Here is a 25,115-nt window from a genome sequence, read left to right as displayed (position 1 = left end):
CATGCGCTATTAAGTGCATCCCCTGTGTGCAGCATTTATTATATTAAAAGGGGGAATAATAATGATATTTTGGTTATTAAATGCATGTAATTAATTTATGCACTGCTGAAAATAAAGTTGTTATTACGACTTTCGACTAAAGGGAAGGAGAAAATTGAAATCAAGTGTATTACTCTTAGAATTGTTTTTTCTAATAGTATAGAGATATTTAATCTGTGTGTGTGTGTGTGTGTCAGTAACGACCCTCTTTATCATGTGAAGTATGTCAGTGTAAACTGCAGCTTTCTCCCAGTCACTCACTTACAGTAGGGCTCAAACACAACAATAGCGTTATCTGGCAAAGAGTACGCTATTTAGCCCCTCTGAACATCATTTGCGAACTGAGTGCCAAACGATTTTACATGTAGAATCGCGTGGAAAAAATGTCGACAGTCAGATGTCAAGGCCTACAGCAAGCAGGTGGTCCCTAAAACACAGCGTGCTAGATGATTGGCGGCTGAAGAATGCTAGAACCACGTTCAATGTGATGTGCGCAAGCCAAGGATACTGTGTTTCCCTGCGTTTAAAAGCCTTTGTTTTACATGCCCAGACTCAGATGAACTCCTGGATATCATTTTAATATCTCCGGACATTGAAAATCTGGACATCTGAAGGAAACTAGTGGTAGTTCTGGGAGCCAATGCTAACTAGCATTAGGGCAAAGACTGGAAGACTATTCCACGTTGTTAACTTGTTCTAGAACCCAGGAGCAAAAAAGTAGACTATCAGAAAATAATTGACTAACTTCATATGAATTCTATGGTCATGAATAGAACATATTTCAATCAGAATGGTTATTAGCATAACTCTCACTCTCAAAAATAGAAACGCAACAATTTCAAACATTATACTGAGTCAGTTCATATAGGGAAATCAGTCAGTATCTGGTGTGAACACCATTAGCCTCATGCAGCGCAACACACCTTCGCATAGGGTTGATCACCTTGTTGATTGTTGATTAATGGCACTTCAATGGGACTCAGGATCTCACCACAGTACCACTTTGTATTCAAATTGACATTGATAAAATGCAACTGTGTTCGTTGTCCGCAGCTTATGCTTCGCTTTCTGGTTACACGTTACCCGTGGTCTGCGGGTGTGAGTCCAGTACTACCAAATTCTCTAAAATGACATTGAAGCGGCTTATGGTAGAGAAATTAACATTAAATTCTCTGGCAACAGCTCTGGTGGACATTCCTGCAGTCAGCATGCCAATTGCATGCTCCCGCAAAACTTGACATCTGTTGCATTGTGTTGTGTAACAAATGTTGTGATCTGCAGTTTAGAGTGACCTTTTATTGTAATCAGCACAAGGTACACCTGTGTAATGATCACGCTGTTTAATCAGCGTCTTAAAATGCCAAACCTGTCAGAGGGATGGATTATCTTGGCAAAGGAGAAATGCTCAGTAACAGGGATGTAATCAAATTTGAGCACCAAATTTGAGAGAAATAAGCTATTTGTGCGTATGAAAAACTTCTGGGGTCTTTTATTTCAGTTCATGAAACATGGGACCAACACTTTATATGTTGCACTTATGTTTTTGTTCGGCATAGTTGTGCAAGTCTACTTATTGTTTTCGGAATTGGGCCATAGGTATTTGCCGAGCTTCATTTGGTACACAGGAAAAGCTATGCTCCAAAAGAAAATCCTAAAGTAAAGTATAATAGTGCATGCTTTTAATTATTGGAGCTCAAAAGAACTAAAGCGGTCAATCTGATTCCATTTTGGACAAATCAATATATTTCTCCCATGTATGCCGACACTGAAAAAAAAGCTGTGTGTAGTGTTTCTACCGTTGATAGTCAAATGCACTGTTCATAATAACTAATATAGGTTAATAGTGGTTGGGTAAAGTCATTGCTCAGCGGTTGTAAAAGGCAGGTGTGATTTAAGAAAGCCCCTGTGAGCTGCTACTGCTCATGAGTGTCGTAGAAAGGGGGATGAATTGATTTGAAAAGAAAAGCTATTTTGAAAGATACATTATGAATAAATATTTTCAACAGAGTATAAGGATGTGGTTGGAATTAGAAAACAATAGGGATCTCTATAGACTTAGAAACAAATAAATACACTATTCACTAGATTTCATGGATGATTTATTCCTTCATTTTGAAATGCAGTCATGTTTTGTGTCTATAAAAGCTGGCATCTACACATTTCTATCTACACAACTGACAGATACAGCAACCTGGACTCGGGTGTAGACAAAACAGAGTAAATGTAAATCCGGGACACTGCAATTGGTATGATATGTTATGTTTCGTATTGGTATGTATTAATTTGTGGATGTCCATCATCCATTTCATATGGTATGTTATGAATTACAATTCGTAGGATGTATTAAAGTTGCTAATTAGCTAAAATGCTAAAGTTGTCCCATAATATTAGAACAGAGCAACCTTTGGGCTGCTATTTTTTTGTGTTACACGCTCACCCAACTTTAGTTTTGGCCTTAATTAACCTTCTGTTTTATGTAACCATACCAAACAAAACTAATCACACTAATTTGCTTGTCCCGGATTTACGTTTCCTATGTTACGTCTAGCCTATGAGACCACGCTGGGTATATAGCACAGGCGGCCAGTGGCACCTTAATTGGGGAGGGCGGGCTCATACTAATGGCTGGAACTGAATCAACGGAATGGTATCAAGCACATCAAAAACATGGTTTCCATGTGGTTGACACCATTCCACTCACTCCATTCCGACCATTATTATGAGCCGTCCTCCCCTCAGCAGCTGCTTGTGGTATTGAGGTATATCAGGTTTGATTACGATGTAAGTTATTACAATGTCCTAATATTTCACCACAATCTCCCATTGGTTTTAGAAAATCAAGTTGTTCAACAGCCTTAAAAAAACAGGAAAAATCAAGTCGTTAGATCTTGGGTCAATACAAGAGAAGATAGTATAGGAGAGCATTTCAATTGACCGCCCCCTTTGATACTCCCAAGGAAATGTATGAATGAACGCATCAACCTTTGTTTCAATATTCATTCTTCCAAGAGCAGCACAAATATTAATTTTGGAATATTTCAAAATCCGACAACATAGCAATGTATAATACCACAAATATCCATTGTATTACTAATATACACTGAGTGTACAAAACATTTGGGACACCTGCTCCCTTATTGATGTCACCTGTTAAATCCACTTCAAATCAATGTAGATGAATGGGAGGAGACAGGTTAAAAAAAATGTTTAAGCCTCAAGACAATTGTGACATGGATTGTGTGTGTGCCATTCAGAGGGTGAATGGGCAAGACAAAATATTGAAGTGCTTTTGAACGCGGTATGTCAGTAGGTGCCGGGAGCACCAGCAACGCTGTTGGGTTGTTTATGCTCAACAGTTTCCTGTGTGTATCAAGAATGGTCCACCACCCAAAGGACATCCAGCCAATGGCAGGCCAGTGGTCTAAAATGGGTCACAGATGAAAGAGGACAAAGGAAGGTTGACACGAATTGTGCAGAGCAACAGACGGGCGGGAAACAGTTAGTCAACTGACAGTCCAGTACAACATTGGATCTCAAAGACCAATAAAATAATGCACAACTCGTCGTACATTGACAGAAATTGGGTAGAACAGCCGACGACCTTATAGAGTTGCGGCTGCAGTGGGCTCAGGAACAAAAACACTGGATACTGGAGAATTGGAAAACATTGCATGGTTTGATGAATCGGGTTCCTGCCATTTAATGCTGATGGGAGGACTAGGGTATGGAGAAAACAATGAGTACATGCATCCATTATTCCACTGTCAACATTGCACACAATGGGCCCATTGGTAAAAGTGGAGCAACATCAGGTGAATCAGGTGTATCCATTTTCAAATTGATTTTTTTCAGCACGATAAAGCCCCATGCCACAAGGATGGGATTGCATCCCTGTGGAATGCTTTCGACACCTTGTAGAGTCCATGTCCCGACAAATTGAGGCTGTTCTGAGGGAAAAAAAGATGTGCAACTCAATATTAGGAAGGTGTTCCAAATGTTTTGTACACTCCATGAATATTGTATTTTTCCTTAGTCAATCTCTGACTACTATCCTTCAAACAGCACTAAGCATGACATCACTTTCCTATGGTAATGAAGAAACCTAAATAAAAGCACGCATTTCTTAACATTGCAAGGTGGATGGATACTCATTCAAAAGATATGACATTTTAATCAATGTCGATTTTTATTGTGCTTCAAATGCAAGAAAGAATTTATGGAATATTTGTTAAATGTTTACATTATTTTAAGGCTACTTGAAAAATACAATGTTCAGACTGGTATGTTGACAATATTGGTCTTACAGTGAAAAAAAACATTATTTGTGCCAATTGAGCTGAGCAACGGGTTTAATACAGAGCGCTGGTGAGTCCTTACTCCACCCACTCCATTCACTGCAATGCAATTCACAGCATATGAGTTACAATATTGGTCTTACAGTGAAAAAAGTAGGGTCTGTTGAATCTGTATGGTAAAATTTCATGGGCATTGAATAATACGGAGTGTTGCTGGCCTTTTACTACACCCATTCCATAGGACACAATGCACAGTCTTTTTTACCCCTCTAAGCCAATATGTAATTTATAGGCCAACAGTGTATTGCGTTGGGACTGTTGGAATGGGTGGAGTAAAAGTGCTGGCTGGGTATGTAGACTCAGTCCCCCCAAGAAATAAAACCCTATTTAGATTCTACAGACCATAGAGTAATCCCTACCCCACTTTTACGGTGGCATTATATTTCTTCTCTATAAGCCAATATGTAACTCATATGCTGTGTATTGCATTGCAGTGAATGGAGTAGGTGGAGTAAGGACTCACCAGCACTCTGTATTAAACTCATTGCTCAGCTCAATAGACCAATTTAAAGTTTTGTAGACGAGTAAATCCAATTACATATACTTGTATTTTACTAAAAGTGTATTTCTTTACGTATAGCTTTCAACATACCAGTGTTGGTGTAAACTTTCTAAAAAATACTGGTATAAATACACTACATGGCCAAAAGTATGCTGGTCAAACATCTCATTCCAAAATCATGGTCATTAATATGGAGTTGATCCCACCTTTGCTGCTACAACAGCCTCCACTCTTCTGGAAAGGCTTTCCGCTAGATGTTGGAACATTGCTGCGGGGACTTGCTTCCATTCAGACACAAGAGCATTAGTGAGGTCGTGCACTGATGTTGGGTGATTAGGCCTGGCTCGTGGTCGTCGTTCCAATTCATCCAAAAGGTGTTCGATGGGGTTGAGGTCAGGGCAGTGCAGGCCAGTCATGTTCTTCCACACTGATCTCGACAAACCCTTTCTGTATGGACTTCGCTTTGTGCACAGGGGCAGCCAAGAAGAATGTGTTCAAACATTCATTCATTCCTTGTGCTGTTGAACTACTAAATGCAAAGTCAATTGTATCGGTCATGTACTTATCTATCGAGTGCAGTTGGGACAGTGGTCGTTTGCGAGTGAATTAATTAATGTCTTCCATGTTGTTAGTGTATGCAACATGATGGACTGACTGGTTTAAATGTGTATGATGTGAGAATGTATGTGATTATTTTAATGAAGGTGATACCAAAGAAAAATGTCCATCCTGGATGGACTATAAATTTTTATTCTATTGTCATGCTGAAACAGGAATGGGCTTTCCCCAAACTGTTGCCACAAAGTAAAAAGCACAGAATCTTCTATGTCATTGCATGCTGTACCTTTACGATTTCCCTTCACTGGAACTAAGGGGCCTAGCCTGAACCATGAAAAACAGCCCCAAACCATTATTCCTCCTTCAGAAAACTTTACAGTTGGCACAATATGCATGCGGGCAGTTGGCGTTCTCAGCAAAGTCACCTCTTCACTGTTGACGTTGAGACTGGTGTTTAGCGGGTAATATTTAATTAAGCTTCCAGTTGAGGACTTGTGAGGCATCGGTTGTTCAAACTAGACACTAATGTACTTGTCCTCTAGCAGTTGTGCACCGGGGCCTCCCACTCGTTCTATTCTGGTTAGAGCCAGTTTGCGCTGTTCTGTGAAGGGAGTAGTACACAGCGTTGTACGAGATCTTCAGTTTCTTGGCAATTTCTCCCATGGAATAGCCTTCATTTCTCAGAACAAGAAGAGACTGATGAGTTTCAGAAGAAAGGTCTTTGTTTCTGGCCTGTAATCAAACCCACAAATGCTGATGTTCCAGATACTCAACTAGTCTAAAGGAGGCCAGTTTTATTGCTTCTTTAAATCAGAACAACAGTTTTCAACCTGGCTAACATAATTGCAAAAAGGTTTTCTAATGATCAATTAGCCGTTTAAAATGTCAAATTTGGATTAGCTAACACAACGGGCCATTGGAACACAGGAGTGATGGTTTCTGATAATGGGCCTATGTAGATATTCCATAAAATAAATCAGCCGTTTCCAGCAACAATAGTAATTACATTGTGTTCCTGTATTATTTTAATGTACAATTTTTTTTGTGCTTTTCTTTCAAAAACAAGGACATTTCTAAGTGACCCCAAATTTTTGAACGGTAGTGTACGTGTTCGTGAGAAATATTAGCATGTAGCCCAAACTGTTCAGACGCTTCAGACCGAAGTTGGCAGATCATCTGTACCGACTTCAAACTAGTCCCAAGATGCTTGTGGGGGTCGTAGAGCACAACATTGTGTTCGTGAGAGTTTCATCTTTCCATATAGGGGTAACAGTTTGTAGGCCGTTCAGACGCTACAGACATTTTCGTGAGAACACTGATATTCTGGAATGTCTCATGGTCTGACAAACACAGCTCTAGCTCTGCCACCTTTCACCGCAGATGCGGAAGTGCGGCATTGGCAGATTAAGACGTGAAAATCGTCTCTATGGGGTCAAAAATAAAAGTACGTCAAATGATCAAGACATATTCTTAAAAGGTGGTTGCAATGCTGTGAAAAACCGTTGTACTGCATATTCCCCAAGTTTAACGTGTCTTTGTAGGGGGACTCTTATTTTGAATTAAAAACAGCTGCATAATTTCCTGCTGCCACAATAACAGTATTCAATTTCTAGCTACTATGTCAGCTACATGTAAAATGTCTGAATTCAAGTAGATCCCAGGTATAAACAAATAAATATGACAATTTCATTAATAGCACCCCCCCAACCCAACTACTACAGTAACTCAGGTCCCCTTCTCCCTCTCTTTCCTATCTCCTCGACATCAGTCAAAAATGTTTTTTCTCCATCAACCCAGACTTCTCCTCCTCTGCCTCACCCTCACTACAAGTAGTCAGATGTGAGTCTCCTCTCCCCTTCTCCTTACTCCCATTATCTGTAGTCAGGTTTAAGTCTCCACGTCCCCTCCTGCCCCTTTGCCCTGTGGAAGTTACAGATGTTTCGGAGTAGTTCTCTGAAGACAGGGGTCTGGGTGTGGGTCAGTCTGGGGGTGAAGTGGTCCAGGACCTCCTTGGTGCTGGCCTGTCCATCCACAGCTCCCTGGAATGCCACAAAGTTTCTCAGCTCCACCAGGAGTTCATCGTGTTCCGTAGGGGGGGCAGGAGGGCCTGAGGGGATACGGGCACCCCCATCTTCCTCTTCTCCTTCATCCCCTTCTCTCTGGGGCAGGCTGAGGTGGTTCCTAGCTTTCATGCGGGCCAGTAGAGTGGAGGAAGAGAGGGGGGCCGTAGTAGAGGAAGAGCCTCCCACCTCTACCCCTTCTCCACTGAAGTGACCCCCCGGGATTGGTTTCCTAGCGATGGTTTTCTTGATGATGGCAGCGTCCTACACAGATAAAGCAGACACACCGGGTTACAACAGAGAACAGAATAATGAAGAACATGGAGAACAGAGAATATCTGACTATATGTTTCAGCAGGGTTATGTTCATTAGGCACCTAACAGAGGTCAACAGACCGAAACGAGGGACTACCTGGATGTGTCCAATAAGAAACACAAATTTCCATTTCCATCTGCAGGTTCCATCAAGTTGAATTTAAGACTTTTTAAAAAGACCTGTTCAATGCCAATTTAATACCAATTGAGGTCTACGTGTGCTACAAAACTGCTAATATTCCCATATTTCTTCACACCGTCACTAATAGAAAAAAATGTGTAGGCTAACCATCTTCTGATGGCATTCACAGTGCTTTAATAAAGATGTGCAATAGACTACTGAGATGGCATTCAAATAACACTTTTTTTATCTAGGCAGGTATTTTAGGCAGATATTAGGCAGATATATCTAGGCAGATATTTTGATGTGCACTGCAACCTAATCCTGTGATTGTAATGCATTTTAGGTTGACAATTAGTCCATTGTCATATTTTACAGTTAAAATAGGTGTCTATTTTTTGTTCAATAGAGATTAATTGTCCTACATCTTTACGTGCACTAATATCACAGATTAATATATTTGGTGTTAATTCACCTGGGTAAATGGAAAATAAAAAACATATTAGCTAGATCACTACCTCGAAGTATAATTTTCACTGGAAGTAACCATGTTTTAATCTAACAGTAAAGTAATGATTAATCCCCCCCCCCCCAAAAAAACGTCGCTGTCATAGCCTAATACCCAGTGAGGCCAATGCGCTCGCAGAGGCCGATGAGCTCGCAATAGACAATGCTAATTTTGCGTGCTCCGTATCGCAGATCCATATCTCGGTTGTAAAATAGACAGCTGAGAAATAAAAAAACAATATACCTGCACAAAGCTGAGAACATCCTCTCTTCAACTGTGAAGAGTATTACCAGGGCCTTAAACAAACTTTTTTCTATACCAGCCACTGTGGTTGGTAGATAAAAAAAATCTAGCAACAACTTTGATTTGTTTTTTGGCACAATTACACAAAGATACACAAAAAAATGATGAGCATGCTTAGTAATGTTTCTAAAACAATACATTTATTATTAGTAAGAAATAATGTGGTATATTGCTTGTTTTAATATATTCTGTGACCTGAGTATTTTAACAAAACAAAAAAATCTGACAAAACACTTTAGCTGCCCCTTTAAGGTAACCTTGGTAACAGGGCTGCTGGAGTCACCACATGTTCCCGTGAGAACTTCACTAGTTGAGGCCAACAATGTCTATTTTTGCTAGCAGCGAGAGCAAACTCAAACATTGAAAAGCAACCTAGCTTGTGAACAAAACAATGTAAATTGCCAAGAAACACGAGGACAAAGTCTCACTTTAGTAGACTTCAGAGTACATTAGACCAACTTTTATGCCTGTGCCCAATAATTCTAAAAACAAATCTTTCAGTGCTCACAGCCCACCAGACAGGCAGAGTTGCTGTTGCAAGGTGGGATAGCTATAACCTTAGGATTCAGATTTCTTTGTGTATTAGTAGATATGAAACAAAATGGCAGAAATACTTTGAAAACAGCTACTGCAGCATTTATTTTGCTATAAAATCACAACACACACTTAAAAAAAAATTAAACACTCACACTGTAGTGCCCGGAGAGTTACCACACGCCAACGTGGCTGGTGAATTAGACATTCTTACCCACCAATGCCAAAATCTACCTGCATTTGTCAGGTGGCGGGTGTTAATTTTATGCCCTGAATATTACACAGTATTACTGTGTTTTTGTTATAGCTAGAATCAGAACACTTTTTTTCCTCCAAAATAAGAAAGGAAGTAAAAAGTGGCTCGCTCATTATCACTGCAGCAGGTCCTGGCGAAACAGGAACATGGGCAGACACTTTCATTAGAGGAAATATGAAGACAATGCACTATACTGTTTATTTTGCTGTGGTGGCAACAATAAGCAGCAGCACAACATTGCGGAGACACAGTCGTCTCCGGTTGAATTTTTTAAGACCATTTAAAACTGACATTAAGACATTTTAAAGGCCTTTCATTTAGCTAAATTTATTTAAAAAAAAAAAATTAAGGACCAGCAGACACCCTGTAAAAAACATTTTATTTTGTGTGCCCTAATACAAATATGTTGTCTACCTCAGTGGTGTTGAGGTGTGTAGTTACCTTGCATTTGTCCTGAGCTGGGACAACTGTAGCAGGAGGAGCAGACAGCAAAGGATTCTTCTTCTGACCAAACCTCTTCCTGTAGACACACAACCACCCACACACATATTCAAACTACAATACCCATACTCCTCCACTCAATGTGGAAGTCTACAGTGATAGCCTGTGCGTGCTAGGCTGTGTGTGTGTGTGTACCTGGCTGGAGCTGGGGCAGGTTGGTTGTAGGGCAGTCTACAGTGTTGTCTGGAGACCTTCAGAGCTTTCAAAGCGTCTTTTGCTACTCTGTTAGCTTCAGCTTCCACCAGGACAAAGTCTGGGTTAGACGCCTCCATGATGGAGTCATGCTGCATCACACTGTGGATACCTAGAGAGGAGAGACCGAGAGAAGAAGGTTAAAGATTACTTTGTGATTGTAGGACAAAATCATTAACACAAATTGTGGTTTAAACACCACAAACAAAAACAAAAAAAACGCACACACAAAAACACTGTTTGGTTCATGCTAGTTCATCTTCTACGGTTTAACGAAGAGCTTCACCTTCAGTCCAACAATACTTCACCTGGCAAATAATGCCTCATGTGCAGAGGTACCCGATTTCTTGAAACGCGGAAAGAAAAGTACGATAACACTTTCCTTTCCTGAATAAGCATTAAAGCGACATAACTACCAACAAAAATATATTTCATTACTTATAAACATGTATTAACATAAAAACATACCCGACTTCTTGAAGAGTTTGGCCAGTACATAGTCGTCGCTCTGTCTCTGGTCCTGTTTTTCCGGCTGCTCCTCGCGCTCCTCTTGTCCTTTGTAGCTCCTCTTCTTCACCAGGTAGGAGATGCGATGACCCTCGACCTTGGCCTGTTTCTGATTCCCGTGTTTGTTTTTAGGTCCTTCTACTGTTGAGTCACAGTGCTTCCTCTTCTCCCGGTGTTTGTAGGGACTGGGGCTGGGTCCTTGAGACTCTCTGTGTTTGTGTGGACTGTATTTGTCTCGTTGTTTCTGTGTGCTGGGACTGACGGAGTTAGTGTGTGAATGTTTGTGTGGGTTTGGGCTGGTCACGGGTGAGTCTCTGTGTTTGTGGGTCAGAATGGAGTTTTGGTCTCTGTCGGGGTCTGTGAGTATATGAGCATTGCTTCCCTCTTCCCTAGAATGCTGTGTGTCACATTCTGTCTGGGACTGTCCAATAGGAATATCTGCCTCGCCCTGGTTGGCTTCCTGGCTGTCCGTCAGCCTGTTGTTCTTATTGAGAGAGATGTTACTGCGAAGGGGGGTGGTCCTGTCTCCAGGCCGGGGAGATGGGGAAGGGATGGCTCCACCTCCAGTGGAGCTAACATTGTGATTGGTTACAGAGTGTCTATGGTTAGACCTTGGTCTGACTGGCTTCTTAGGAGCTTGGACATCAGAACCCGTGCCTACACAATGAGTGGAAATAAAAATGAGTGGAAATACAAACAAACACAAAACCAATAGGAAAAGACAGGCGGAACCACGTGTGTGTGTGTGTGTGTGTGTGTGTGTACCTGCAAATATAGCGCTGGTCTCAGTGCCCTGCGTCCCGTCAGGGTTAGATAAGGTAAACAGCTCGTAGATGTCGTTGGACTTGAAGAAGCGTCGCTGTTTGGGGTCCTTCAGAATGCGGTTGGTCAGGAAGTGTTTGAAGATTTGCCTGAAGGGAAAAACACCAGAGGTGAATATTAACACAGTCTCTCCTGGTGGTGTTGGGAGGAGAATCTCAATAGTTCAGTTTATTACAGGTGAAGAGCTACTTGAAATGTGGACACAGTAAAAGGTCCAGAAGTAATTGTAGCCCTGTGGCCGGTCAGCTGTTTGTTCACCCGCACACACAATTGCTAAAAAACCTATCCGCAATCGCCGACTATATGTGACAAAGTGAAAATCTGAAGCCCGACCCTAACCCAATAATATAGAAAATGCGCTGTAGGCTACAGTCCGATGGCGGGATGATTTTGAGACAGGTTACTGCTTATAATTTCCAACTTTTTGGTAGGCTATTTGGGAGTCAAAATTTTGCCAACATTTGGTGTATAATTTTACTGCAAGAAATGCTAAATTCTGCAGGAGTTAATATGCGAGAGGTTATAGATTTCAGTGTCCATTTAACCAGTCTGAATAGTACGCTACAGTTCCCCTTGACGTGCCATAGGCCTATTTGACAACCTGTCTTGTGACTGTGGAATTTGTATAGTGCTCTCACAACGACACACATAACATAGCTGGCACTGCTATCAATATATATTTTTTAACCACTTCACCAAATCTTTCCCAAACATGACTTTTCTGTCCCTCGCTTCTCTTTAACTTCAACTCTCCATTTAACATAAATTGTTACATTTACGTTTTCCACTAGATGCATGAAACTCAGACATGGTTCTTTCTGCCTAACATTTCCCAGCAAGTGTTCTATGCTTCTAGGGGCTCTAAAACTACTGTTATACGACCAACAAGTACACTTACAAGTCACTCCCTTGGCCTCCCTTCGCAAGATGTGCCTGTGACACACTCAGTGGAGAAGTGGTCCAATGAAGCAGAGGCTACGTTTTACAGGACAAGAAATGTGTTTCGGGACTTCGCCAACATCGCCAACTTTCACCACCCCGCCACCGGCTTCATCAGAAAGTGCACCGATGACGTTGTCCCTACAGTAAAGGTCAGATGTTTTCCCAACCAAAGGCCCTGGGTTAACACTGAGACACATGTTCAACTAAAGGACAGAGTCACACTACACATAGGGCTATTGCAGCCAATGTAGCTAACCGTGAGGCTAAGGAAGTAGCCACGGTCACATGAGGAAGTCCAGCTACAACCTCCGTAGAACCACCAAACATGCAAAAAAGACGATACAGGAATAAGGTGGAATCCTATTGCACTGTCTCCAATGCTCAATGCATTGGGCAAGGACGAAAATGCATTACGGATTATAAAGGACAAACCAGCCAACCGTGAGCTACCCAACGATGCCACTCTACCAGATGATCTTCAAGCCGTTTATGTACTCTTCATTGACAATACCGCAAGCCTTGCATAAGGGCTCCCGCTGTTCCGGATTACTCGCTCTCCGAGGCTGACGTGAGTAAGACCTTTAAACGCGTCAACACTCATAAGGCCACTGAACAAGGCAGAATACCAGGGTGCATCCTCAGGGCAGGAGCAGACCAGCTGGCAGGTGTCGTAACGGACATTTTCAACCTCCCCCTGTTCCAGTCTGTAAATCTCCACATGCCTCAAAATGACCATCCATCGTTCCTGTTCCCAAGAAATTTAAAGTAACCTGCCACAATGACTACCGCCCTGTCGCACTCACATCTGTAATCATGAAATGCTTAGAAAAGGCTGGCCATGACACATCCACACCATCACCCCAGACACCCTGGAGCCACTCCAGTTTGCATACCGCCTCAACAGATCCACAGACGACGCCATCTCAATTGCACTCCACACTGCCCTTCCCACTTAGACATGAAGGGGAAAATCCTATGTGAGAATGCTGTTTATCGACTATGGCTTAGCATTCAACACCATAGCCGCCTCCAAGATTGTCACCAAGTTTGGGACCCTGGGACTGAACACCTCCCTCTGCAACTGGATACCGTCTTGACCGGCTGCATCACTGCCTGGTGTGGCAACTGCTCCACCCTTGTCCGCAAGGCCTTACAGAGGGTGGTGCGGACGGCCCAGCACATCACGGTGGGCGAGCTCCCAGCCATTCAGGACATACACACGCCGACAGAGATGGCCGCCTCGCTTCGCGTTCCTAGGAAACTATGCAGTTTGTTTTTTTACGTGTTATTTCTTACATTAGTACCCCAGGTCATCTTAGGTTTCATTACATACAGTCGGGAAGAACTACTGTATATAAGATCAGCGTCAACTCACCATCAGTACGACCAAGAATATGTTTTACGCGACGCGGATCCTGCGTTCTGCCTTACAAACAGGACAACGGAATGGATCGCATGCAGCGACCCAAAAAAACAACTCCGAAAAAGAGGGAAACGAGGCGGTCTTCTGGTCAGACTACGCAGACGGGCACATCGTGCCCCACTTCCTAGCATTCTTCTTGCCAATGTCCAGTCTCTTGACAACAAGGTTGATGAAATCCGAGCAAGGGTAGCATTCCAGAGGGACATCAGAGACTGTAACGGAAACATGGCTCACTGGAGAGATGCTATCCGAAGCGGTACAGCCAACGGGTTTCTCCACGCATCGCGCCGACAGAAACAAACACCTTTCTGGTAAGAAGAGGGGTGGGGGCGTATGCCTTATGGCTAACGAGGCATGGTGCGATGAAAGAAACATACAGGAACTCAAATCCTTCTGTTCACCTGATTTAGAATTCCTCAATCAAATGTAGACCGCATTATCTACCAAGAGAATTCTCTTCGATTATAATCACAGCCCTATATATCCCCCCCAAGCAGACACATCGATGGCTCTGAACGAACTTTATTTAACTCTTTGCAAACTGGAAACCATTTATCCGGAGGCTGCATTCATTGTTGCTGGGGATTTTAACAAGGCTAATCTGAAAACAAGACTCCCTAAATTTTATCAGCATATCGATTGCGCAACCAGGGGTGGAAAAACCTTGGATCACTGTTACTCTAACTTCCGCGACGCATATAAGGCCCTGCCCCGCCCCCTTTCGGAAAAGCTGACCACGACTCCATTTTGCTGATACCTGCCTACAGACAAAAACTAAAACAAGAAGCTCCCACGCTGAGGTCTGTCCAACGCTGGTCCGACCAAGCTGACTCCACACTCCAAGACTGCTTCCGTCACGTGGACTGGGACATGTTTCGTATTGCGTCAGATAACAACATTGACGAATACGCTGATTCGGTGTGCGAGTTCATTAGAACGTGCGTTGAAGATGTCGTTCCCATAGCAACGATTAAAACATTCCCTAACCAGAAACCGTGGATTGATGGCAGCATTCGCGTGAAACTGAAAGCGCGAACCACTGCTTTTAATCAGGGCAAGGTGTCTGGTAACATGACTGACTACAAACAGTGCAGCTATTCCCTCCGTAAGGCTATCAAACAAGCTAAGCGTCAGTACAGAGACAAAGTAGAATCTCAATTCAACGGCTCAGACACAAGAGGCATGTGGCAGGGTCTACAGTCAATCACGGACTTCAGGAAGAAATCCAGCCCAGTCACGGACCAGGATGTCTTGCTCCCAGGCAGACTAAATAACTTTTTTGCCCGCTTTGAGGACAATACAGTGCCACTGACACGGCCTGCAACGGAAACATGCGGTCTCTCCTTCACTGCAGCCGAGGTGAGTAAAACATTTAAACGTGTTAACCCTCGCAAGGCTGCAGGCCCAGACGGCATCCCCAGCCGCGCCCTCAGAGCATGCGCAGACCAGTTGGCTGGTGTGTTTACGGACATATTCAATCAATCCCTATACCAGTCTGCTGTTCCCACATGCTTCAAGAGGGCCACCATTGTTCCTGTTCCCAAGAAAGCTAAGGTAACTGAGCTAAACGACTACCGCCCTGTAGCACTCACTTCCAACATCATGAAGTGCTTTGAGAGACTAGTCAAGGACCATATCACCTCCACCCTACCTGACACCCTAGACCCACTCCAATTTGCTTACCACCCAAATAGGTCCACAGACGATGCAATCTCAACCACACTGCACACTGCCCTAACCCATCTGGACAAGAGGAATACCTATGTGAGAATGCTGTTCATCAACTACAGCTCAGCATTCAACACCATAGTACCCTCCAAGCTCGTCATCAAGCTCGAGACCCTGGGTCTCGACCCCGCCCTGTGCAACTGGGTACTGGACTTCCTGACGGGCCGCCCCCAGGTGGTGAGGGTAGGTAACAACATCTCCTCCCCGCTGATCCTCAACACTGGGGTCCCACAAGGGTGCGTTCTGAGCCCTCTCCTGTACTCCCTGTTCACCCATGACTGCGTGGCCACGCACGCCTCCAACTCAATCATCAAGTTTGCGGACGACACAACAGTGGTAGGCTTGATTACCAACAACGACGAGACGGCCTACAGGGAGGAGGTGAGGGCACTCGGAGTGTGGTGTCAGGAAAATAACCTCACACTCAACGTCAACAAAACTAAGGAGATTATTGTGGACTTCAGGAAACAGCAGAGGGAACACCCCCCTATCCACATCGATGGAACAGTAGTGGAGAGAGTAGCAAGTTTTAAGTTCCTCGGCATACACATCACAGACAAACTGAATTGGTCCACTCACACAGACAGCATCGTGAAGAAGGCGCAGCAGTGCCTCTTCAACCTCAGGAGGCTGAAGAAATTCGGCTTGTCACCAAAAGCACTCACAAACTTCTACAGATGCACAATCGAGAGCATCCTGGCGGGCTCTATCACCGCCTGGTACGGCAACTGCTCCGCCCTCAACCGTAAGGCTCTCCAGAGGGTAGTGAGGTCTGCACAACGCATCACCGGGGCAAACTACCTGCCCTCCAGGACACCTACACCACCCGATGTTACAGGAAGGCCATAAAGATCATCAAGGACATCAACCACCCGAGCCACTGCCTGTTCACCCCGCTATCATCCAGAAGGCGAGGTCAGTACAGGTCCATCAAAGCTGGGACCGAGAGACTGAAAAACAGCTTCTATCTCAAGGCCATCAGACTGTTAAACAGCCACCACTAACATTGAGTGGCTGCTGCCAACACACTGACACTGACTCAACTCCAGCCACTTTAATAATGGGAATTGATGGGAAATGATGTAAATATATCACTAGCCACTTTAAACAATGCTACCTTATATAATGTTACTTACCCTACATTATTCATCTCATATGCATACGTATATACTGTACTCTATATCATCGACTGCATCCTTATGTAATACATGTATCACTAACTAACTTTAACTATGCCACTTTGTTTACATACTCATCTCATATGTATATACTGTACTCGATACCATCTACTGTATCTTGCCTATGCTGCTCTGTACCATCACTCATTCATATATCCTTATGTAAATATTCTTTATCCCCTTACACTGTGTATAAGACAGTAGTTTATGAATTGTTAGTTAGATTACTTGTTGGTTATTACTGCATTGTCGGAACTAGAAGCACAAGCATTTCGCTACACTCGCATTAACATCTGCTAACCATGTGTATGTGACAAATAAAATTTGATTTGATTTGAACAAGGCCCAAAAAAATTGCCAGACTCCAGCCAGCCCTGCCATAGACAGTTCTCCGTCCAGGCAGTACCAGAGTATCAGGTCTCGGACCAACAGGCTCCAAGAGAGAGCGAGAGCCTCTACCCCCACCGTGGACTGTATGCACTGACAGTGCACACGCTCATAGGTCTCAACCCGCACATGCATACACTGACACTCACCACCACGCACACACCCACCACTTACCCTGCTGCTGTATTGTTTACTATTGTTATTTATCCATCCTGCTACCAGTCACTTTCTCCTAATCCCTGCCTACATGTACACATCTACCTCAATTAATGCAGTTTACCTGCACCTAAAATGTATTTCTTATTTTTGTTTTTATAGTTCTCCTATTTTGATATTGAATACTGCACTGTTGAGAAGGGGTTTCAAGTTAAGCATGCCACTGTACTTGTGCATGTAACAAATAAAACTTGAAACTAGAGCGCTTGCAACGTCAGCGTCGCGGTTTCTTTGGGTAGTCCATATACGAAATTGTATGCACGCAATACTGTAAATCGCTTTGGATGAAAGCATCTGCTAAAATGGCATATTATATCATAACGGGGCCTGAGAAAGTAAATGTTACCCTTCTTGATGCCTTTGGCAAAATGCAGCGTGCTCAGATATATGCAAAGTCTGTATTTTAACCCCTCAGGAAGTGAGGGCTATACCTCGGTGAATGGCTAGTGATAAGTGTCCCTCCTTCCCTTCCTACCTGTGGTAGATCTTCTCCTCAATGGTCCCGGCGGTCAGTAGTCTATAGACAGTCACCTCCTTTTTCTGACCGATCCTCCAAGCTCGCTCTCGAGCCTAGAGGACAACAACACAGGGACATGGGGGTGAGAGTGTGATAAGAGTGTGTGAGATCCTCCACATACGCCCATTGAGCCTCGGGGACAAGACAATAGCAGGAGATTCATGGTTAGGCAACGACTGACTGGTCACAGATATGTCTGTGTACCATGGAGTCTGTCGACCCTATGGTGAGCGGTGTGTGTACCTGTGTGTCAGTGCTAGGGTTCCAGTCGGGGTCATAGATGATGACTCGGTTGGCTCCGGTCAGGTTGACTCCCAGCCCCCCCACTCTGGTGGTCAACAAGAACACAAAGATAGACTTGTCCTGGAGAGGAGGAGAGGACAAATTAGGATATAATGGTGGTCAAAGCATATACAGAACAATTTCTTATACTACTTTTTAAAATCACTCTTCAGGACACGTCTGATTATGGGACCATATGCGAAGATATCCAAAGACACTGGGCAGCAGGCTAGACAATATGCCGTTTCCACACTAGCAATCTAACCCCCAGCGTTAAGATTTTTTACTGAAAGGTCTTTTCACACTACTGAGCCGAATCGAGACGATCCAAACCTAAGCTATATTGAACAGGCCTGACTACGTGTCAACCATAGTTGCTGGAAGCATGCTGAAAAAGACAATGTGAGAAGGAAATATCTGAGCCAGCACAGTTTGGTTCAGGTCTGCAAGAAAGTGTGAAAAGGGTAGAATTGTAGACCCTTACTTCGTTGTATCGAGCGATGAGAGGCTGTCTAGAGGCGATGGTCGTGGTACCATCCATTTTCACATAGGTGTAGCCATTCTCCCTCACAAAAACCTCCAATATCCCCAACATCTAGAAAGAGACGGCGCGAGAGAGAGGAAGAAAGAGTTGTGGATTAGGCCAAACAGGATTGTCAGATTAATATTCTATGGAACTTGAGACCCACCCAGTCATTGTCTCTGTCGTTGTCGTCCCCACCCCCACCCACACACCTGTCTGGACTGTGTGAACAGCAGGACTCTGTGTTGCTGTTTAAACCAAAGTCGGAGCAGTGATTCCACCACCATCAGTTTGCCGGAACGTTTCCAGAAGCCAAAGTGTTCCTCTTCAGTCAGTTGGTCCTCTGGTATACCCTTCAGGATCTTGGGACCCCCAGAGAACAGGTCCGGGTGGTTACACATCTTACGCAGTGCTATCAGGCCCGAGAACACCTGGAAATGAAGTATAAAAACACAATATATAAATGCATTAATAAATGAAACAGTCGCAGTGAACTAGGAGGATAGTGTTCCCCAACTTTGTGGTAGAACTGTTTCATTTGTCAGTCGATGTGTCACAAGATAGCTCACAAAACTTAAGGTTGATCATAGCGCAAAAACATTTGGTAAACACAGCATTGATCGATGTTTTGCATCTACCTTGTTAGGATCTACAAAAAGAAGCAAGCTAGAAAATAATATGCTTTCCAGTCAACAACATTACATTTGATTATATTTCCATGATCATATTGATGTTGGTCCCTTTAAACAAACACATTTTCAGACTAATTATTTCCATAAGGGTCCTAATGAATGATCCGACATAACTAATTCCCTGCAGAAGGCAAAGAGTGCGTTGTGTGTTTGCAGTGCACTAGCCAAGTGCTGCATTAGTAATGTGGGTTAATGGATTCAGAGACCACATCAAGGAGAGGACTGACCACTGAGAGTGTGTGTGCGTGCGCACAAGGAAATATAGAGCAGTGATGAAGAACGGTTGGTGTAAAAGCCTTTCCTCGGGTCAGAGATACACTCAAAAACCACTGTAGAGCATTCCTCTGACCAGGCATCAGTTATCATACCACTGACCTTACATATCCTAATGTGAATGACACACTGAGATAACATACAGGTCCCTATAGAAAGCTTTATGCATGCATCATGTCGAGCAAAACCCATAGAATGGCATATCTCAACATTATAGACCATCTCGGATAGTACTCCAGTGTTTGTGTTAAATAATGAATAAGGCCCATCTTTTTCCTGGAAGAATAACCGGCTTAACCTGAACTAGGTACTCGTCTTTCAGTGGGATGCCAGAACGTGCATTTCCAATCCAGATCATAACTTGAGATATATTAGCCCTGATCCACCATCCTGACCACTGCACTTTTGTTTTCGTTTTCACAGTGAAAGAGAATGTAAGCTCGCAAGATCAGGATGGTCGTACGAAACAATATACATACATGGGCCTTAAAATTAAAATAAAATCAGCCTGTGGTTACAGCACAATAATTTGTATAGACAGACAATTGACTTGACTGTTCAAAGCCAAAAGGTCAATCAATCAATAAATGTTGATAGATACAATTCTCTGATCAATAACAAAAGAGCCTCAGTGCAGAAAGAGGAGGAGGAGAGCCAGCTAAGAGGTAGATGAGAGGAAATGGAGCGGGAGAGAGAGAGAGACTCACCTGCATATCTCCATTCAGTATTTGGTAGACCTCTTTGGAGTCCAGATAGCCCTGATACACCTCACGCTGCGCCTCTGTTAGCCTGCAAAACAAAACCTGGAGAAACACAAGCCTTCACTTTAAAACCCCTTGATGAAACAAGTGTGTGAGCGGAAATCAAACAAAGAGGTTTCAGCCTAGAGGCTCTGTCCCGAGGGAGACAATTAATGAACTGAACAGAATAGTGTGTGTGTTTGTGTGTGTGTGTGTGGGGAAATCTGACCGGCAGCATTTGAATTTAATGGACATTTGAGAAATTTACCAGACCCACATGCATTGGGTGCGTTACCTGATTAGGGCGTCCACCCACGGTGCTCAGAATGACAGAAATCACATTTAGATGATGGGTATTCATCTTTTTTTTTTTACCCGCTTTATCTCCCCAATTTTGTGATATCCAATTGTGATCTTGTATCGTCGCTGCAACTCCCCAACGGGATCTGGAGGCGAAGGTCGAGTCATGCGTCCTCTTGAAACATGACTTGCCAAGCTACGCTTCTTAACACCCGCCCGCTTAACCCGGAAGCCAGCTGCACCAACGTGTCGGAGGAAACACCGTTCAACTGACGACCGTAATCAGCTTGCAGGCACTCACCGCCCAAACCCTCCCATAACCCAGATGACGCTGGGCCAATTGTGTGCCGCCCTATGGGACTCCCGCTCACGGCCAGTTGCGAGATCGAATCCCAGGCTGTAGTGACGCAGCAATACTGTGATGCAGTGCCTTACACCACTGCACCACTCAGGAAGCCCATGGTTAGTCATCTTAACAGAACATGCAACGGTGTGCACTTCTTACCGAATTCCGATGCGCACTTAGAAGATGTTGGAATAACTGCCACAATGTACTTTTCCTCAGCTTTTCCTCATGAGGACTCCAGATGTGGCCAGTGCAATAAATTGCAATGTTTGTACTGTGAGACGCCTAAGACAGCGCTACAGGGAGACAGGACGGACAGTTGATCGTCCTCGCAGTGACAGACCACGTGTAACAACACCTGCACAGGATCGGTACATCTGAAAATCACACCTGCGGGACAGGTACAGGATGGCAACAACAACTGCCCAAGTTACACCAGGAACGCACAATCCCTCCATCAGCGCGCAGACTGTCTGCAATAGGCTGGGAGAGGCTGGACTGAGGGCCTGTAAGCCTGTTGTAAGGCAGATCCTCACCAGACATCACCGGCAACAATGTTGCCCATGGGAACAAACCCACCGTCGCTGGACTAGAAAGGACTGTCAAAAAGTGCTCTTCGCTAACGAGTCGCTGTTTTGTCTCACCGGGGGTGATAGTCGGATTCGCAATTATTGTCAAAGGAATGAGCGTTACACCGAGGCCTGTACTCTGGAGCGGGATCAATTTGGAGGTGGAGGGTCCGTCATGGTCTTGGGCAGTGTGTGTCAGCATCATTGCACTGAGCTTGTCATTGCAGGCGATCTCAACGCTGTGAGTTACAGGGAAGACATCCTCCTCCCTTCCTGCAGGCTCATCCTGACATGAGCCTCCAGCCATACTACTCGTTCTGTGCGTAATTTCCGGCAAGACAGGAATGTCAGTGTTCTGCCATGGCCAGCGAAGAGCCCGGATCTTTATTCAATTGAGCACGTCTGGGACCTGTTCGATCGGAGGGTGAGGGCTAGGGCCATCCCCCCCCAGAAATGTCCGGGAACTTGCAGGTGCCTTGGTGGAAGAGCGGGGTAACAAATTGGCCAGCGGCAGTTTTATTTATCAGTTAAAACATTTTTTATTATAATAATTTAAAAAATCTGCCAAAATCCGACCAATGGAAACACTGGTGTAGGTTTGTGAGATCCAACCAGATATTAGCTAGCCACCCTAATGAAGACCTGCTCCTCCAGTCAACGGAGAAACAAGTGATTACACTAATGAACAGTGTGCGCACAGGTGCTGCAGCACAGCCAGCACTATTCACGGGGAGCCAGTCAGGATAGAGAAAAGGGCTGAGGGAGGGCGGGTGGTGTTGTAATTCATTGGGAGAAGCCCTGACTAAAATAGACACACGAATACAAGTCAGAAGGTAACATACACCTTAGCCAAATACATTTAAAAACTTGGTTTTTCATAATTCCTGACATTAAATCCTAGTAAAATGTCCCTGTCTTATGTCAGTTAGGATCACTTTATTTTATGAATGGGAAATGTCAGAATAATAGTAGAGATAATTATTTCAGCTTGTATTTCTTTCATCACATTCCCAGTGGGTCAGAAGTTTACATACACATCAGTATTTGGTAGCATTGCTTTTAAATTGTTTAACTTCGGTCAAACATTTAGGGTAGCCTTCCACAAGCTTCCCACAATAAGTTGGGTGAATTTTGCCCATTCCTCCTGACAGAGCTGGTGTAACGGAGTCAGGTTTGTAGGCCTCCTTGCTCACACACGCCTAATCAGTTCTGCACACAAATATTCTATAGGATTGAGGTCAGGGCTTTGTGATGGCCACTCCAATACCTTGACTTTGTTGTCCTTAAGCCATTTTGCCAAAACGTTGGAAGTATGCCTGTGGTCATTGTCCATTTGGAAGACCCATTTGCAACCAAGCTTTAACCTCCTGACAATTTTCCTACCTCATTTTCCTACCTATTTCGTGAAGTGCACCAGTACCTCCTGCAGCAATGCAACCCTACGCTTCACGATTGGGATGGTGTTCTTCGGCTTGCAAGCCTCCCCATTTTTCCTCCAAACATTATGATGGTCATTATGGCCAAGCAGTTAATTTTAGTTTCATCAGACCAGAGGACATTTCTCCAAAAAGTACAATCTTTGTCCCTATGTGCAGTTGCAAACCGTAGTCTGGCTTTTTTATGGCGGTTTTGGAGCAGTGGCTTCTTCCTTGCTGAGCGGCCATTCAGGTTATGTCGATATAGGACTCGTTTTACTGTGGATATAGACACTTTTGTACCCGTTTCCTCCAGCATCTTAACAAGGTCCTTTGCGGTTGTTCTGGGATTGATTTGCACTTTTCGCACCAAAGTACATTCATCTCTAGGAGACAGAACGCGTCTCCTTCCTGAGCGGTATGACAGCTGAGTGGTTCCATGGTGTTTATACATGCGTACTATTGTTTGTACAGATGAACGTGGTACCTTCAGGCATTTGGAAATTGCTCCCAAGGATGAACCAGACTTGGCTGATTTCTTTTGATTTTCCCATGATGTCAAGCAAAGACGCACTGGGTTTGAAGGTAGGCCTTGAAATACATCCACAGGTACACCTCCAATTGACTCAAATGATGTCAATTAGCCTATCAGAAGCTTCTAAAGCCATGACATAATTTTCTGGAATTTTCCAAGCTGTATAAAGGCACAGTCAACTTAGTGTAAGTAAACTTCTGACCACCTAGAATTGTGATACGGTGAATTATAAGTGAAATAAGTGAAATAATCTGTAAACAATTGTTGGAAAAATGACTTGTGCCATGCACAAAGTAGATGTCCTAACCAACTTGCCAAAACTATAGGTTTGTTAACCTGTTGATGCTCTGGGGGCGCTATTTCATTTTTGGATGAAAAACGTTCCGTTTTAAACAAGATATTTTGTCACAAAAAGATGCTCGACTATGCATATAATTGATAGCTTTCGAAAGAAAACACTCTGACGTGTCCAGAACTACCAAGATATTTTCTGTGCGTGCCCTAGAACGTGAGCTTCAGGCAAAACCAAGATGAGACGGCATCCAGGAAATGAGCAGGATTTTTGAGGCTCTGTTTTCCATTGTCTCCTTATATGGCTGTGAATGCGAGAGGAATGAGCCTGCCCTTTCTGTCGTTTCCCCAAGGTGTCTGCAGCATTGTGACGTATTTGTAGGCAGATCATTGGAAGATTGACCATAAGAGACCACATTTACCAGGTGTCCGCCCGGTGTCCTGCGCCGAAATTGGTGCGCAAAAGGCAGCTGCCAGTATTTTTCCATGGGATACAGACAGGAAAGCAAGCTTCCACGAACTGCATATCAATGAAGAGATATGTGAAAAAACACCTTGAGGATTGATTCCAAACAACGTTTGCCATGTTTCGGTCGATATTATGTAGTTAATTCGGAAAAAGTTTTACGTTGTAGGTGACTGAATTTTCGGTTCGTTTCGGTAGCCAGACGCAATGTAGAAAACGGAACGATTTCTCCTACACACAGACGCTTTCAGGAAAAACTGCGCATTTGGTATGTAACTGAGAGTCTCCTCATTGAAAACATCAGAAGCTCTTCAAAGGTAAATGATTTTATTTATTTGGTTATCTGGTTTTTGTGAAAATGTTGCGTGCTAAATGCTACTCAAAATGCTATGCTAGCTTTGCATACTCTTACACAAATTAGTCAATTTCTATGGTTCAAAAGCATATTTTGAAAATCTGAGATGACAGTGTTGTTAAGAAAAGGCTACGCTTGAGAGCAGACGCATTATTTTCATTTTATTTGCGATTTTCAGAAATCGTTAACGTTGCGTTACGCTAATGAGCCTGAGGCTTTAGTCACGATCCCGGATCCGGGATGGGGAGTTCCAAGAGGTTAACAAGAAAATGTGGAGTGGTTTAATTTTAATGACTCCAACCTAAGTGTATGTAAGCTTCCGACTTCAACTGTAGAAAACCTCTGGTAAACCCCAAGATGTACC

General features: G+C 43.6%; 1 protein-coding gene across 3 annotated transcripts in view; it reads right to left on the bottom strand.

Moving 5' to 3' along the window:
* Positions 1-6,231: 6,231 nt before the first annotated feature.
* Positions 6,232-25,115, bottom strand: part of ercc6 (excision repair cross-complementation group 6) — a 55,271-nt gene continuing 36,387 nt past the window's right edge. For all 3 annotated transcript variants that reach the window (XM_064932012.1, XM_064932010.1, XM_064932011.1), the window contains exons 15-24: positions 20,442-20,537; positions 18,982-19,200; positions 18,731-18,841; positions 18,208-18,327; positions 17,923-18,017; positions 11,517-11,662; positions 10,713-11,408; positions 10,188-10,356; positions 9,993-10,071; positions 6,232-7,778 (exon numbers count right to left, since the gene is read on the bottom strand). In XM_064932012.1, the coding sequence (XP_064788084.1) occupies positions 7,326-7,778; positions 9,993-10,071; positions 10,188-10,356; positions 10,713-11,408; positions 11,517-11,662; positions 17,923-18,017; positions 18,208-18,327; positions 18,731-18,841; positions 18,982-19,200; positions 20,442-20,537 (2,184 nt within the window). In that variant the 3' untranslated portion in view covers positions 6,232-7,325. The remainder of the gene's footprint in view (positions 7,779-9,992; positions 10,072-10,187; positions 10,357-10,712; positions 11,409-11,516; positions 11,663-17,922; positions 18,018-18,207; positions 18,328-18,730; positions 18,842-18,981; positions 19,201-20,441; positions 20,538-25,115) is intronic.

This window comes from Oncorhynchus masou, chromosome 23 (genome assembly GCF_036934945.1).
Source record: "Oncorhynchus masou masou isolate Uvic2021 chromosome 23, UVic_Omas_1.1, whole genome shotgun sequence".
Lineage (NCBI taxonomy): Eukaryota > Metazoa > Chordata > Actinopteri > Salmoniformes > Salmonidae > Oncorhynchus > Oncorhynchus masou.
The sequence above is the reverse complement of the archived record's forward strand: the minus strand, read 5'-3'. Positions and strand labels throughout refer to the sequence as shown.